This window comes from Canis lupus, chromosome 5 (assembly GCF_003254725.2).
Source record: "Canis lupus dingo isolate Sandy chromosome 5, ASM325472v2, whole genome shotgun sequence".
NCBI classification, from domain to species: domain Eukaryota; kingdom Metazoa; phylum Chordata; class Mammalia; order Carnivora; family Canidae; genus Canis; species Canis lupus.
Genome location: NC_064247.1, coordinates 60,239,117 through 60,253,706, shown reverse-complemented (window position 1 = coordinate 60,253,706; position 14,590 = coordinate 60,239,117). Strand labels below are relative to the sequence as shown.

The window sequence follows — 14,590 nt, the reverse complement described above, 5'->3', positions numbered from 1 at the left end:
GCGACCATCTCCTGCCACACATGCCGCCAGCCTCTTCTCCTTCACTTGGTGAACTCAGTACTTGCCTGAAAGGAGAAAACTGGAGCAATGGTTTTTCATTTTTGCTGAGTCAGTGCTTAGATTACTGGGTAGAACTTGCCAGCAGGGCCATGGTTCAGGACACCCTGAATTCATTTGAGGTGGAGCAGGTGCCACACAGTATTGTAGTCTTGTTATCTAAAGTTTAGACAGGTGCACCCGCACACAGACGTTACAGAGATGCCAGAGTGGTGAAGGACTTGCACTGGATGTTCACTTTTTTCACATTTTCCACGTGGACTGGTCGTCCCCAGTGTCCATGATGAGGACCAAGGCTTTGTGCAATGTGAACGCAGGGAAGAGTGAAGCTTAGCTCACTTAGCCAAAGAATCTGAAATTAGGACCCATCAGACTCTGGATTTTTCTGCTGATTAGTGATTACCCTTTATTTCATGATGGGAACAACTTTTTCTTAAACATTCCAGTCTTGATGTGCATGCTGTAAAATGCCCAACCCTCAGGACCAGTCCCATTTGCTAAGTCGGGTGCTCTCTCCGTGTGGGGACATCACCCCCATTTTTCTGCCTGGGTCTATGAGGATCTTTATTCTTGAGTGGAGGCTCTTCTGTGAGGCTGTTCAGAGTCCTGCTGTTCCCTCTGGGTTCTGGTATTTTCTCTCTCTTCTCTGTGACACTCACCAGGTCATTCCTAAAGAACACTTGACATGAGTTCTGCTCGCCACCCCCCTATGCCAGCGCTGACATCCACTGAGGCTGAGGTTTGTGGAATGCTAAGCCTTTCTGGAAGGCACCAGTGGGTGAACCAGAACCTTATCATCTCCTAAAGCATTCTTCTCTCATTTCTAATGATTTTTAGTTACCAAAATATCAGCAAGCAGTTCAGGCCTTCTCAGTGCCTTGTGGTGACAACAGGTTTGAACTGACAGCCCTGGAGCATCTGAGCAGAACGTGGTGGCAGGGAGAGTGAGACTAGTTTCTGTTCTGTCTCCAGCCACTCTAGAGCAGCAGACTGCTCCAGGCCCTCCAGGACCTGCCAGCTCTGATTTTCTGCAGTCCTCTTCTCCCCTGTGACGAGCACACTTCACTGAGAGCAAAATACTAAGAGAGCAGCCTATGACAGCGATGTATCTGTTCCCTGCGCATTATTTTTCCCTCTGGCAAGTATTTTGGCAAACACCGTGTCTTCAGTGAATAGGGATGCTCTCACATCGAGAGATGAGCCTCAGTCACTTTTTCTCATTTAAGTGAATCTGAGTCACTTCGTGTAAGTGCATGTGAGGCCAGTCTGCTGTGCTTGCAGCCCTCAGTGTTGTGCGTGCTACAGGCAGCAGCCAGGGCCATTTATAATTCTAGAATGCAGGTCACATCTGTCATCTCTGAATACACTGTCCAGGTTGGGAACCTCTCTGGCCCCGTTTTTGACAAACAGACCCAGCCAAGGCCGTAGAGCTGGTCATCGGCAAGCCTGGGCCAAATGGGAAAACCTGGGGCCTGTCTCTGTGCCCCATGTTTGTCCCTGAGATTGAATCACTTACCACTTGGACTGGAGAGACTTGCCTTACCTGGCCTGAGTCTCACCGTTGGTGCTGTCATCATGCATGTTTTGTAGGTACCCCAACTGCTCGTCCGCTGGCACCTGAAACCTGTGTGAGAGGAACAGTTCTCAGGAGGCTTGAAGGCAGCAGAGTGGGCCACTGCCTGTCCTTTAGCTCCCTCTTTAGTCAGGACCAAACTGAAAGAGACAATCCAGGGCCTGCCTAGGGTTTGGATCCTTAGATATTGACTGAGAACCGGCACTGCTCTCATGACAGCTATGTTGTGGTCAGGAAGACATGCTGAGGTTGGGAAGAAATCATTACAGGGCCAGGCAGCAGGAAATGGCAGGAGTGGAGACCTGTGACAAGGATCCCTGGGACAGTCTGAAGCAAGAACATTCCAGGCAGAGGCTAGGAAGGGGGAAATGGTCTGACTTCTGGGGAACTGGAAGACCATTATGACTGGGGTGGTGAGGGGCTGGTTGAAGGTGGACAAGGAGGGTCCCAGAAGGGCTGTCAGGACCTGGAGTAATGGGAATTTTAGGCTTTAAGAAGATTGCTGGCCATGGAACACCCTAGAGGGGCGAAAGAAGGTCAGTGCTGGTGGCCTGGCCTGGGGCTGCCATGGGGACAACACTGGGCTGAGACTGTTGTGTCAGTAGGACCTGGGGGTTGGTTGGAAACGGAGTGAGGAAAGGAATCAGAAGTCCCTTGGTCTTCTCACTTGGCCATCTACGATGGGTGATGTGATGCCATTGGGGGATCTGAGGTACCTATGATGTGTCCCAAGTGGAGACCCCCAGGAAGGGGCAGCTAGGAGCCTGGAGCTCAGGAGGGCCTGTGCTGGGGAGGGCTTTGAGATTGTCACAGTGGGATTTTAAAGTTGGGAGACTTCTATTTTGTATTGGTTTTGTTTTTTTAAGATTTTTAAATTTATTCATGAAAGACACAGAAGCAGAGACACAGGCAGAGGGAGAAGCAGGCTCCCTGTGGGGAACCTCATGCAGGACTCGGGGATCAGGACCCGAGCCAAAGGCAGATGCTCAACCACTGAGCCACCCAGGTGCCTCTGGATGAAGTCCCTTAAGCATAGGGTGTGGGATGAGCAGAGGCCCTAGGACTGGGCCCTGGGGAAAGCTGATACTTGGGCACCGAGCAGAGATGGCAGAGCAGCCAGGCAGTCTAAGAAGGGACAGCCTGAGTGGCAGGAGGGAAACAAGCATGGGCTGCCTCGGAAGCAAGAGAGGAGCATGGTGAGGTCAGCAGCCGGACCCTGCTCAGAGGCGCTGCTGAGAGACCAAGTTGCAGCCAGCGGTTGCTGATGACAGCACTGTGGGAGCAGGCTGGGGGAAGAGATGGAAGAGGAGAAAGGAGAGGCAACAATGCCAGACACCTGGTGTCCTGGGAAGGGACGCAGGCAGCCTCCCACCACCCTCCAAACCTCCAGGAGCGGGGCTGTAGCCTGAGCTTTCCCTTTGCCAACACTGACCAAAGGCGCCATGTCCCTCCCCAGAGACAGGTGGGCAGGAGCATGTTATGTGAAGTAGCTTCTCACCGAAGCAGAGCACCAGAAGAAAATGTGCACAAACAAAAAAAGAATGAGGCTTGGTACATGTGCACAGCCTGAACAAGCTGAGTAGGCAGCACGCAGAATGTCACCTCCACCCAGAGGCCCCTGGGGACAATCACTTGTTCTATCCAGTTTTGAGGTTTTATAAATGGAATTGCATAGTATGTGGAGTATGAATGCCAGGTGACGACTTTGAATGCCAGGTGAGGAGACAACATTGCAACCAGGCCTGGATAGACCAGGATTGCATCACAACGGTGCAGGAGCTATGCCGAGTCTAACCTCTCTCTGCACATGTGCCAGGAGAGTCACTTGAAGGGTGGCTCAGCAGTTCTGGACGAACATGTAATTGCACACACTTTAATCTCCCTTCTTCCTCAAACTTACTACAATTCTAGTAAAAAGGCCAAAACAATGGGAAGAAAACTCCAGATTGAGAACAGAAAAGGATAACACCAAAATTTTGGAAGCTGGAGGGCACGCGGACAGCGGTTAACTACCTCAGTAGACATGAGAAAGCTGAGTTCAGAATGGACATCGGGACCAGCCGAGGCCCAACTTGGTTCACACCACCGAATCCTAGGGGACCCAGCAGCTGGCAGCCCCCTCGCCTCTGCAACAGGGAGGACAGGACACAAGTTGGGGGTGGGGTGACAAGACCCCTACCTTGGAGCAACTGCCGCTCCCCTACCCTGCAGCCCACAAAGGGTTAGCCTCTGGGAGGTGCCACACGGGTGAGAACTGCAGAAAAACCGGTGTGCCTGCAAATGCCCCCCATGGTGGCCTTCAGGAAGGAGACTAGGGAAACACAAGAAAGCCCTGCCCACCCCAATCCCCTGCATTGAAGTGCCACTGATGTGCTCTGAGCATCAGTCTGCTCCTGCCCTCCTCCACCCCTGCTCCTAATCAAAGACCTGAGAAAAGCCTTTAGCATGGAAGATAGAAAACCAAACAACAACTTGGAAGAAGCTGACAAGGGAGAAAGAAACAACACACACCTATTAGCCTCTGAGGGGTAACCATGGCCATGAACAGCAGAAGGCTATGAAAAAAGTCCAAGGTAGAAAACGAGCTCTTGAGATCCCTGGGTAGCTCAGTGGTTGAACCCCTCCCTTTGGCCCAGAGTATGATCCTGGAATCCTGGGATTGAGTCCCACATTGGGCTCCCTGCATGGAGCCTGCTTCTCCCTCTGCCTGCATCTCTGCCTCTCTGTGTCTCTCATGAATAAATAAATAAATAATTTTTTAAAGATTTTATTTATTTATTAATGAGAAGCACACAGAGAGAGAAAGAGAGGCAGAGACACGGGCAGAGGGAGAAGCAGGCTCCATTCAGGGAGCCCAACGTGGGACTCGATCCCGGGACTCCAGGATCACGCCCTGGGCTGAAGGCAGCGCTAAGCCGCTGAGCCACCCGGGCTGCCCAATAAATAAAATCTTAAAAAAAGAAAAAAAAAGAAAAAGAAAACAGGAGCCCTTGGAAATGGAAAGCAATGAAAATTTAAAAACAGCTCTTGGAAACGTTCTTAAAAATTAACTCAGTAAAAAAAAAAAAAAAAAAAAAAAATTTTAACCCAGTAGAAGGGTTGGAAGAATAAGGACATCTCACAGAAAGTACAGCAGAGAGAAAGAGGAGAAAACACTGGAAGGCAAATCAGAGGGCCAACCCAGAAAAGCCAATCTCCAGTCATGAGCATTCAGAAAAAGCAAAAATGAAATCAACTCACTGGTTCAAAAAGACATGTGTCAAAACTAAAGGACATGAACTTCCAAACTAAAAGGACCCACCAGTCCAGTCCTGTCTAGTGGATGGAAGTAGACCCTCACCAGTGGGAAGTTTCAGAACCCTGGGAGCAGGGCCGCCTGGGTGGCTCAGCGGTTGAGCATCTGCCTTCGGCTCAGGGTGTGATCCCATGGTCCCGGGATCGAGTCCCACGTCGGGCTCCCTGCATGGAGCTTGCTTCTCCCTCTGCCTATGTCTCTGCCTGCCTCTCTCTCTCTCTCTCTGTGTGTCTCTCATTAATAAATAAATAAGATCTTAAAAAAAAAAAAAACCCTGGGAGCAGAGGAAATTCCACAAGCTTCTAGAAAGAATAACTAGGTCTTGTCACAAGGATGAGGAATCAGAACACCTTCAAACTTCTCAAAGGCAGCCTAGGAGGCTAGAAAATAATACAACCATGCTGTCAAAAAAAGAGTAATTTCCAATCTAGAATTTCAATCTAGAATCCGATACCCAGCAAAACTATCAGTCAAGTGTGAAGGCAGAATAAAGACGTTTCAGACTGGTGCTGTCCAAAATATAGACCTCCTGTGGCCCCTAGTTCAAAGAGCTATGGTGGGGGTGATGGACTACACCAAGCCATGAAAGAGGAAATGTGGGTTATAGGAAACAGGTCGCAGGCAGGAGCGAGGCAAATGGGAGTCCCCCAAAGGGTGGCAGAGGAAGAGCTCAGGCTGAGGGCTGTGCACCCGACCAACAGGGCAACTAGCTCACCCTGGAGCCAGGTGACTCAAGAGACAGGCACGCTGAGAACCTGCCACCAACATCCTTCTGCCACTGTAACACTTTCTGATGCCCAAGTACAGTGCTAAGAGCCTAGCCTTGTCTAGACTTGGCTTAACCATGTAGTGAGGAACCTCTGCTCTCTCTTCTGTCCTGCTGCCCAGATCTTATGAGGGCCCTTATGAGGGCCCTTATTACACCCCAGAGAACTATCTTTTGCTTTGACCTATACCTGAGGGCTAATGGTGGGCGATTTTGTACCTAGAAGCAGAAACCCAGGCAGCCCACTCATTCTGTGTTTTTGGAGATGTCTAGAACCTGATCTGCCCGGAGGCCCTGAGTAAACCCTCATCACCTGACCCACGGACGTCCTGAAAAGAGCTCTTCTGGATGTGTGGCTCCTTTCCCACACACATTCTGAAGCATCTTAGGTCCCCTGCATACACCCCCTGGTCTCACCTTGGCTCCAGCCGCTCCTTCACCTTGGCAATGGAGCGGACGTAGGGTGTGATCTGCTTGGTGAAGGTGGTCAGATATGCATTCTCTTGCTTCAGCTGGAGAAGGTCATGGAGCTGGGCTGTGGGGGCCAAGGCCAGAGCATTTGGTCTTGTCTTACTGGCTTCAGGTTTTTACTGTCAAGCTGGGCACCACTGAAATATCCCAACTACTTCAGCAATTGCCTCTTTTTTTCTTTTTAAATGATAGTCACAGAGAGAGAGAGAGGGAGGCAGAGACACAGGCAGAAGGAGAAGCAGGCTCCATGCACCAGGAGCCCGACGTGGGATTCGATCCCGGGTCTCCAGGATCACGCCCTGGGCCAAAGGCAGGCGCTAAACCGCTGCACCACCCAGGGATCCCAGCAATTGCCTCTTAAAGAGCAACCTAAGACTTGTGAAGGCATCCTGCTTACCTCACGTGCATCATTTTGGGGCATTAGTAATTGTGGGGCAAAGTCAAAGACTATGGGGAAGAGCACAGGAGCTTGTATCTGGTTAGTGGGTAACTGACTTCCTGCCCCGCCAGCTTGTGGGTTAGCTCCAGGACAGGGGTGCACCCAGCAGCAGTTTCCTAGGACCTTCGTAAATCTCCTGTTCGTTAGCCACCCGCTGGTAGGATTCCTCCCAAATCTGAAAGAGAAAGTGAGTTGAACGTTACAGATGGCCATGAGTTGGAATTTCCATTGGTGGCATTTCTGTCCTCTAGCGTCTCAGAGCCATAGGGCACCCCGAGCTAGTTCACCCGGTTCTAGGAAACAGAGACCCAGGATCCAGAGCCTGCCACACCAGTGTCTTCTGGTGGACCAGGCGACGGTCCTCTTCCTCTACCCCTTTCCTGTCTGCGGGTAGCCCATGTATAAGTGGACAGGCAGGGCTGCAGTGGTGTTCAGTGCCTGGGCAGAGGGGCTTACCTCCTGAAAGACTGCTCTCATCCCCTCCAGGGCCGCATACTCCGAGGCAATCTGTGCGTCCACCTGCAGGGACCTGTGCAGGATGTCTCCCATGATCTCGGCCTTGATGAGTGAGTGGTGCTTGGTGAGGCCCCGGTGCAACTCTTGTACCTGGTCCTTCAGGTTCTGTATCTCTGCCTGCAGGCGCTGTGCACAGAGACCTGGTGAGCCCCTGTGGTTCCTGCAAGGCTGTGTTCACCATGAGGGCCAAGTGGCCAGGAAAGATTCGGCCACTGCACTTTGGTGAGAGGAAGAGGGGGACAGGGCCTTTCCCAGCCTGCAGGTCTTTGGCCCCACTCACCCGGTAGGAGCCCTCATAGTGGCGGCAGTGCTCTGTGAAGGCTGTGTCCTCCCCCTCTGCCAGCAGCACCTTGGTGCTGATGGACCGGTGCAGTGTGGGCTTTTGGACCAGCGACCCCAATGTCTTTCCCACTGGGGAAGGGCGGCTGGGCACCATCAACACCTTGGAGCCTGAGCCTGCTGCTAGCCTGAGGAGAGAGCTACTGTGAATGCGGTGTGTGTGGGGGGGTCTCCTCCAGGGTCTCAGCCTCTTCCCCCTGGACTGCACACCACAACCACCCAGGAGCTCTAAAGACGCCTCTCTGCAAGGCCCACCGAGACCAAGGATGTCAGCGTGGTATTTTAAAAACTCCCCAGGGACATGTCAGTGTATGGACAAGAATCCTGGCTGGAGAGTAAACTGTTCACTCACATGTGGGACTTTGGACATTTGGCCTGACGCCCTGTCTCCCTTGACTGGGGCCCTGGGGTCCCTGGCACATACATCCAGCTCAGGCATTTCTCTGAAGTCCTCCAGTGTCTCTGGCTCTCCAGACTGGGGCCCGGATTATTCCTTATCCCAAGCCACCCCTTCAGTCTCTATATGCTGCAGCCTGGTGGTGGAGACTGCAGTGGCCACTGGGGACAGCACCCAGGTCCTTCCCATCCTCTCCTAACCAGGCTCTGCGTCAGGTCCCTAAGGGACTTCCAGTCTTTGGGGAGGGTGGCAAGCAGCCTGTCCCTGCTGCGAGGGGTACCTGGTGCCACCCCACACCTCATTCTTATGGCAGGGAGGGCACCCCAGCTGCTCACATGTTGGTGCTGCTCCCAGCACCTGTCACCTGGTGAGGCCCCAGCAGCAGCAGTGGCTCCAGGCAGCGTGCAAACTCAGCGCGGTAGTCACTGGTGATCTGGGCGACAGGAGCAGGTGGTGAGGTGGCTGTTTTGGCTGCCGCCCACCCACCCCTCAAGCCCACCCACCTCTCAAGCCCACTCACCCCCCAAGCCCATCCCTTGCACTGCCCCTGTACCTTGCTATTCTGTGCTGGCCGGAGGTGCTGGGGACGGGTGACAATGCCCTGCAGCCTCTCCATCAGCTCCTGCAGCAGGAGGAGGATGCTCAGGCCAGTGTAGGAGTGGGGGGTGGGGGGCAACAGTGAGGCCCAGGGCCCTGCGGGCAAGGCTGTCTTTGGCACTTTACCTGCTGTGCACTGGGGGCTCCAGCCCTTCCCTGGGACCATCCCAGAACCCCACACCACCCCAGCCCCAAACCCCAGAGGAAAGTTGGGGGTGGCTAGACTCCAGTAGACACTCCACACTTTGGGGGAGTAGAAGCTCATGCTCCTTTTCAGGCTTCGCTTTATTTTATTTTATTTTATGATTTATTTATTTATTGAGAGAGAGAGAGAGAGAGAGAGGCAGAGACACAGGCAGAGGGAGAAGCAGGCTCCGTGCAGGGAGCCCAACATGGGACCCGATCCCAGGTCTCCAGGATCACACCCCGGGCTGCAGCAGCGCTAAACCGCTGTGCCACCGGGGCTGCCCTTCGCTGTCCTTTTAAAAGGGACACAGCTGCCCCCCAAATGGTTTGCAGATGATGGCATGGAGGAGGGGAAGGTAAGTGCAGAGAGCCCTGGTCCAGCCAAGTGGCAGGCTGCCAAGCCCTGAGGTGGCAGTCTTGAGTGTGCAGGGTGGGCTTCTGGTGGGAAGGGGGGAGACCCCTCAAGAGCTAGGGGGACTCACATAGCCCAGGTCCAGGAACTCAGCCTTACTGGCCAAACTGAGGAAGGAAGAGCAGATGACCAGGTGGACCTGTGGGAGGGACACCACTCAGTACCTGGCCAGGGGAGGGAGGCCTCCCAGCTGGGGTGCCCAGCCCTGTATCCCTGGTTCCCCTTACTTGCAGTGTGGGCAGTAGAGTGGCCAGATGGGAGAGCTGGTCCTTGAAGGCCTTGTCCTTCTCTTCATATTGGCTGGGGGTGGGAGGAGTGGGGGGCAGGCAGCCTCATCTCCCAGGGGAGTGCTGCTCACCCCCACATAGTGGGGACCTCAGAAGCCAGAAGTTCCATCTCCCCACCACCTTTGTCCATCCTTCTCCATCACCACTTCCCTGCATCCTGAGTCACCCTGCCATCCTCACCCAGAGGTCTCGCTCCCCAGGGTGGGGCAGGGTCTGCCCAGGTCCAGGCAGTGAGGTAGGCGTATAGAGCCAAGGCACAGGGGTGGAAACCCCATCACCACTCACCTCTGCACAGCCTGCAGCAACAGCATTTTCTTCTCTGCCAGTTTGTCCTGAGAGGGACAGCCGGCTTCTGACTGGGCATGCACCCACTGCCTCCCAGCACTCACCCACTCCTGGGTCCTAGCTGCACAGGGGCTGGCTGTGTCTCTGTCTCTGGCCACCGCCGTCTTTGGACTCCTAGCTTTCCCTTCCTGCATCCCACCACCTGAGAGCCCTGGTGCCCTCACCTGAAATGTCACCTCCTGGGGGAAGCCTCCCACCCCTCCCCACTAGCACCACCTAGGGGTGGAACTCATCTGGCCACTGTGCCCAAGTAACCCCTGGAAGTAGTTCTGTGCCTGCTACCCTGCTACACAGTGAACCCCACAAGGCCAGGTTGGGGGGGGAGGGTTGTGGGTACCAGGTCATGGCTGATGAGGATGCTCAGCCCGTGGGGTCCAGTCCCCACTACCCTCACCTGCATGCTGCCGAATAGGGCATGGATGGCGGCCTCCTCCTCGGCTGCACTGCGCCGCACCTCCTCTACCATGGCCTGCAGCAGCGCGATGGCCTCCCGCGTGGCGGTCTGCAGGGCCTTCACGGCCTGGCAACAAGGCGACCTCAGCCAGGCAGGCGCGCACATCCCGGGCCCCCGGCGCACTGGGTACCCCGCGCTCGCGCTCACCAGCACCGCCTGCTCCAGCCGCTCGCAGCCCTGCACGTATGCTGACTCGAGGTCCACGCAGTGCGCCCGGCTCTCCCTGCGGGGAGCCCGCGTGTGAGCCCAGCTCACGGCCGCCCTAGAGCCCCCTTGCCTCCCGCGCCCTCTACCCACCCCTGCATGTCCCGGAAGCAGCGGATGCACAGCAGCGACTTCTTGTCGGTGGAGAACATGATGTAGGGCTCCGCGTGCAGCGCTGCGGCGGGAGCGCCAGTGAGGGCTCCGGCAGGCCCGCCACAGTCAGGCCCCCGCAGGCCCCCGCAGGCCCCCACGGGCACGCCGCACTCACTGCACTTCTGGAGCACGTCGCGGCTGCGCTGGCCCAGGGCCACGATGTCATGGCGCGCGAACATGCGTGCCTGGTGCGTCTCCTCGCGGCAGCGCGCGCACAGTGGCTGCCCACACGTGTTGCAGAAGTACGTGGTCTCCGCATCCTAAGGAGGAGGACCGAGCGCGGCCTCAGCCTGCCCTCGGGCTGCTGGGGAGCCTGAGCCCGCACCAAGCAGTCTCAGCCTGGGGCAGGCACGGCTACAGGTGGCCCTCTCCTGCGATCCCCACGCTCTAATATACCCCGTTTACAGATGAGAAGAGACAGGGAAGGGGTGGGGACCTAAACAGTTCACCTACAACAAACTTTCTTGCTTGAAGGCTTTCCAAGCCCTCCTTGGCACCCTCAATAGTGGCCAGATGAAAGTGGCCACCCCGGCCACGTGGAGTCACACATGGCTGGGAGAGAAAAGGGAATGAGGGTCTATTGTTCCCTTCCCTAGGCGAGGGCGGGGGGGGGGGGGGTTCCAGGTCTTGGACCGCAGCTGTGACTTTGACCCCAGCAGTGGTTATGAGACCACAGACCCCATTTCCTTACTTTGGCATTCAAGGCCATTTCCTCCCCTATTCTCCCTACCTTCAGCCCCTAACCTCCTGCTGGTTGTTTCTCTCCTGTTAGATCTCACTCATCCCAGCACTTGCCCAGCACACTCCGAGCGTTTGCTCCTGCAACACTGTCCCCCTGAGACTTGGGATACCGAATCTGGCTTCCACAGGTCAGAGTCTGGAAGCCTGGCCTCTGCTCCTTAGTCTTTTATAGACTCAAGGGGTGGGCAGGAACACCCCTTCCCAACAGCACATTGTCCTCCCTTCCCCTTGGGCTGCAGGTAGCTGCGGATAGCTACCCAGGTAGCAGAGGCCCTCAAGGACAGGCTCAAGCCAGAGCACTGGACTCCCCTCCCTGTGCCAGGCCTCAATACCACCCTGGGTTGGGGACCAGTAATTGAATGACTTTAAACTCTGCCACTATCTGGCTAGTGTTTCAAGTCACTTATTCTGGACCTCAGTCACCCCACCTGTAAAATGGGGCCCACATTTGGGATGCAGGGTGCTTTAGGTTTTGGAGAATCCACTGACAGACAACTGTCTAAGGACATGTTGGGCACACACTGGGAGCATCAGGATTGTCAAACCTGGCCCCCTTGTTCCAGCCCACCCCCAGCCATCCCTGCCTGCTTAGTGCACTCCAGGTCACAGTTGGCACAGTGCACCACCTCCGTGCCATCCCCTGAGCTGGCCACCAGGAACTGCAGCAGCCGATCCACCGGAGGGAGCCCGCTGGGGCCCTTCACCGCCGTCTGGTGTCTGTGGAGAAGCTGCAGCCAAGATCCAGATGCCCCTTCCCAATGGCTCCCTATCACCATTCCCACCCCCCACATTCCAGGCTGGAACTAAAAATAGGGTGGGGCATCTGCTATAAATAGCTCAGCTAGTACTCACTCTGACTCTGTCCTTCCCTCTGCCCAGTCCTGGGTGAATCCTGGGGGCTTTGGGGTTGGCAGCCTGGGATGTCAAAGGTAACCCCCCCACCAGCAGCCCCTCACTGCATTGCACAAATATAAGGACACCACTTGTAACTTGAGCCAACATAACCTGCTTATGTTGACCTAAGACTCAAGGGATCCCTGAAGTGAATTTCTGGGAGCATTATAACTGCTGTGCTGCTATCCTGTACTGCACCTGTACTGCACCAGCATTGCGACCTGACAGGATCCGGGTTCTAGCCTCCCTCTTGCCTCCTGGCTTTCTATGGAGGGCCTTTGGCCAGTCACTGTGGACCTCCGAGAGCCTGCTCTGTATAATGGGTGGGATCCCGTGCATTCTAGTGCTGAGGGGAGCGGGCCAGGTGCAGCTGGGAGTCAGAGCCTTGCCGGCCCTGCACCTGTTCCCCAGCCCCACGGAGCCAATCTCCCGGGGTAGGGTGGGGTGTCCGTTGGGGCTTTGAGGCACTCACTGGCACAGCGGGCAGGCGAGACGACCGTCGGTGGCGCGGCCGCGCAGGCAGCCGGCGCAAAAGTCGTGGAAGCAGTCCAGCAGGCACGGACACTCGAACTGTGCGTGGCACAGCGGGCACACCAGCGGGTGGCCGCTCGCGGCGTCCAGGGCACCCAGGCCGTCCAGGGGCGCGAAGATAGCGCCCGACATCTTCTGGGAGAGCTCAGGAAGGCGGCGGACGTGCCCGGTGCGGGGACCCGCTGCGGAGCCCGCCAGCGCCCGGCCACCCAGTCCTCCTCCGCCTGCGCGCGGCTCCCTCTTCTCTACCTGGATCCGACGGGGCGTGCAGCGATCGTGGAGCGGGAAGCAGCTAGGCCCGGGCTGGGGTCTGGAGCGTCCAGAGCAGGGAGAAGGGGCAGGGGGCGAGCGGAGGGGTCCTGTGCGCGCTCCCCTCCTCTCCGCACCCCCTCGGTGGTCCTCGAGGTCGGGCCGCAGGACCCGGCAATGCGTCCCGGTCTATCCAACGCCTAGCCTCTCCAATTTCCACTTCGCCTTCCTCGCCTCACTCCCACCCCAGGAATTCCCGTCCTGGTGTCCTCTGGGTGACCTGCAGGCGACACCCCTTCCGTGCGGGGCCGCAGCATTGCCCGGGCGTGGTGTCCTGCCCACCCTTCCCAGGCCGGCCGCTGCGCCCAGCTAGGGATCCGGCCGCAGAGCCGAAGGCCGGGCTGGAAAGAACGGGGCGTGGGTTCGAGGCTCGGACTGGCCCCCGCCCGGGATGATGGAGCCGGGATCCCGGAGCCGCAGGAGCGCCGCACGGGGCGGGACCCGACGACCCAGACTCCGGGCTCTCCAGGGGTGCGGAGGCACCCTGGCTGGGCCAGCTCTCTCCCTGCGGACTGGAGCTGGGACGCGAGTGGGTCAGCGGGTCCCCATTTAGTCCTCGGCCAATCCGGGGCGCCAGGGAGCAGCGACCGCCTCTCTGCAGACAGCGGGTGCTGGAGAGAGCGTGGGGGCTGGCGCGGAATCCCAGGCCGGCCCCTGGCTGGTTGGGGTCCCTAGGCCAAGTCACTGACCTCTCAGAGCCCCAGAGCTTGGGTGAGTCAGGGACGGCCTCTTGGTGCTGCGCCTGAGTTTAATGAAGTGAAACGCGCCTACTAGGCTTCTAAATAATTAAAGCCCCAACCCCCATTACCATCCGAATTCCCCAAAAAGAAAGGCTGGGCGTGGGGCACCTGGAAGGCTCAGAGGTTGAGTGTCTGCCTTCAGCTCAGGTCGTGATCCCAGCGTCCTGGGATCAAGTCAGGCATTAGGTTCCCCACAGGGAGCCTGTGTCTCTGCCAGTCTCTCATGAATAAATAAATAAAATCTTTTTTTTAAAAAGGGGCTGGGCTTGGGAGGGAGAGGAGGTTCTGAGCTTTTTCTGGCAGGTCTCCCTCTGCTGTTCTTGGCCTGGCTAGTGCTTGTTTATCCCAGAGTGATTTTCTCCAGAGTGCCTTCCATCCTTATGTCATTATCTGCCTTCTCTGCACGTGTAAACCTGAGCTCTGGGAAAGCAGCCTCTGTCTCTGCATCTCTTGAAATCAGTCAAGCTGAGAGCCTGACCCACAGAAGGTTCTCAATAAAGTCTTATGAAAAAGCTAGGAGATAATATTCAAGCTGGGTTTTGAAGGATGAATAGGAGTAGGAGTTTGACAGGGAAAGAAAAGTGAATTCTAGATGTAAACTACCTGTTCTCTCAAGGGTTCCCAGGTTGCATTCGTGCTCCAAGCAGCAGTAACTTCATAACAATGGCTAATGTTGGGCCAAGATACTATTCAAAGTTCTTTTTTTTTAATTTTTATTTATTTATGTATGATAGTCACAGAGAGAGAGAGAGAGGCAGAGACACAGGCCGAGGGAGAAGTAGGCTTCATGCACCGGAAGCCCGATGTGGGATTCGATCCCGGGTCTCCAGGATCGCGCCCTGGGCCAAAGGCAGGTGCTAAACCGCTGCGCCACCCAGGGATCC

General features: G+C 56.1%; 1 protein-coding gene across 4 annotated transcripts; it reads right to left on the bottom strand.

Annotated features, from left to right (window-relative positions):
• Positions 1-437: 437 nt before the first annotated feature.
• Positions 438-13,939, bottom strand: RNF207 (ring finger protein 207). 4 transcript variants are annotated; one of them, XM_035716015.2, is made up of 19 exons: positions 13,815-13,939; positions 12,599-13,708; positions 11,817-11,949; positions 10,607-10,751; positions 10,432-10,513; positions 10,282-10,357; positions 10,075-10,200; positions 9,621-9,667; positions 9,276-9,348; positions 9,119-9,187; positions 8,407-8,475; positions 8,189-8,286; positions 7,398-7,584; positions 7,058-7,243; positions 6,725-6,776; positions 6,109-6,226; positions 1,601-1,681; positions 899-1,103; positions 590-726 (listed from the first exon to the last, which is right to left on the bottom strand). In XM_035716015.2, the coding sequence occupies exons 2-19, from the start codon at positions 12,787-12,789 to the stop codon at positions 721-723; spliced, it is 1,944 nt and encodes a 647-aa protein (XP_035571908.1). In that variant the 5' UTR covers positions 12,790-13,708; positions 13,815-13,939; the 3' UTR covers positions 590-720. The 4 variants fall into 4 exon arrangements, with proteins under 4 accessions (XP_025283108.1, XP_035571908.1, XP_048966496.1 ...); XM_049110539.1 differs by having other exon boundaries at positions 12,599-13,920; XM_035716017.2 differs by having other exon boundaries at positions 11,859-11,949; positions 12,599-13,915.
• Positions 13,940-14,590: the final 651 nt, after the last annotated feature.

Coding starts and splice junctions, on each gene's coding strand:
- RNF207 (XM_035716015.2), bottom strand. CDS start 12,789: ATGTCGGGCGCTATCTTCGCGCCCCTGGACGGCCTGGGTGCCCTGGAC. Junction 7,244..7,397: donor ACTATGAGGGCTCCTACCGG/GTGAGTGGGGCC, acceptor CTCTGTGCACAG/CGCCTGCAGGCAGAGATACA. Junction 1,682..6,108: donor AAGGAGCGGCTGGAGCCAAG/GTGAGACCAGGG, acceptor CCTCTCACACAG/GTTTCAGGTGCCAGCGGACG.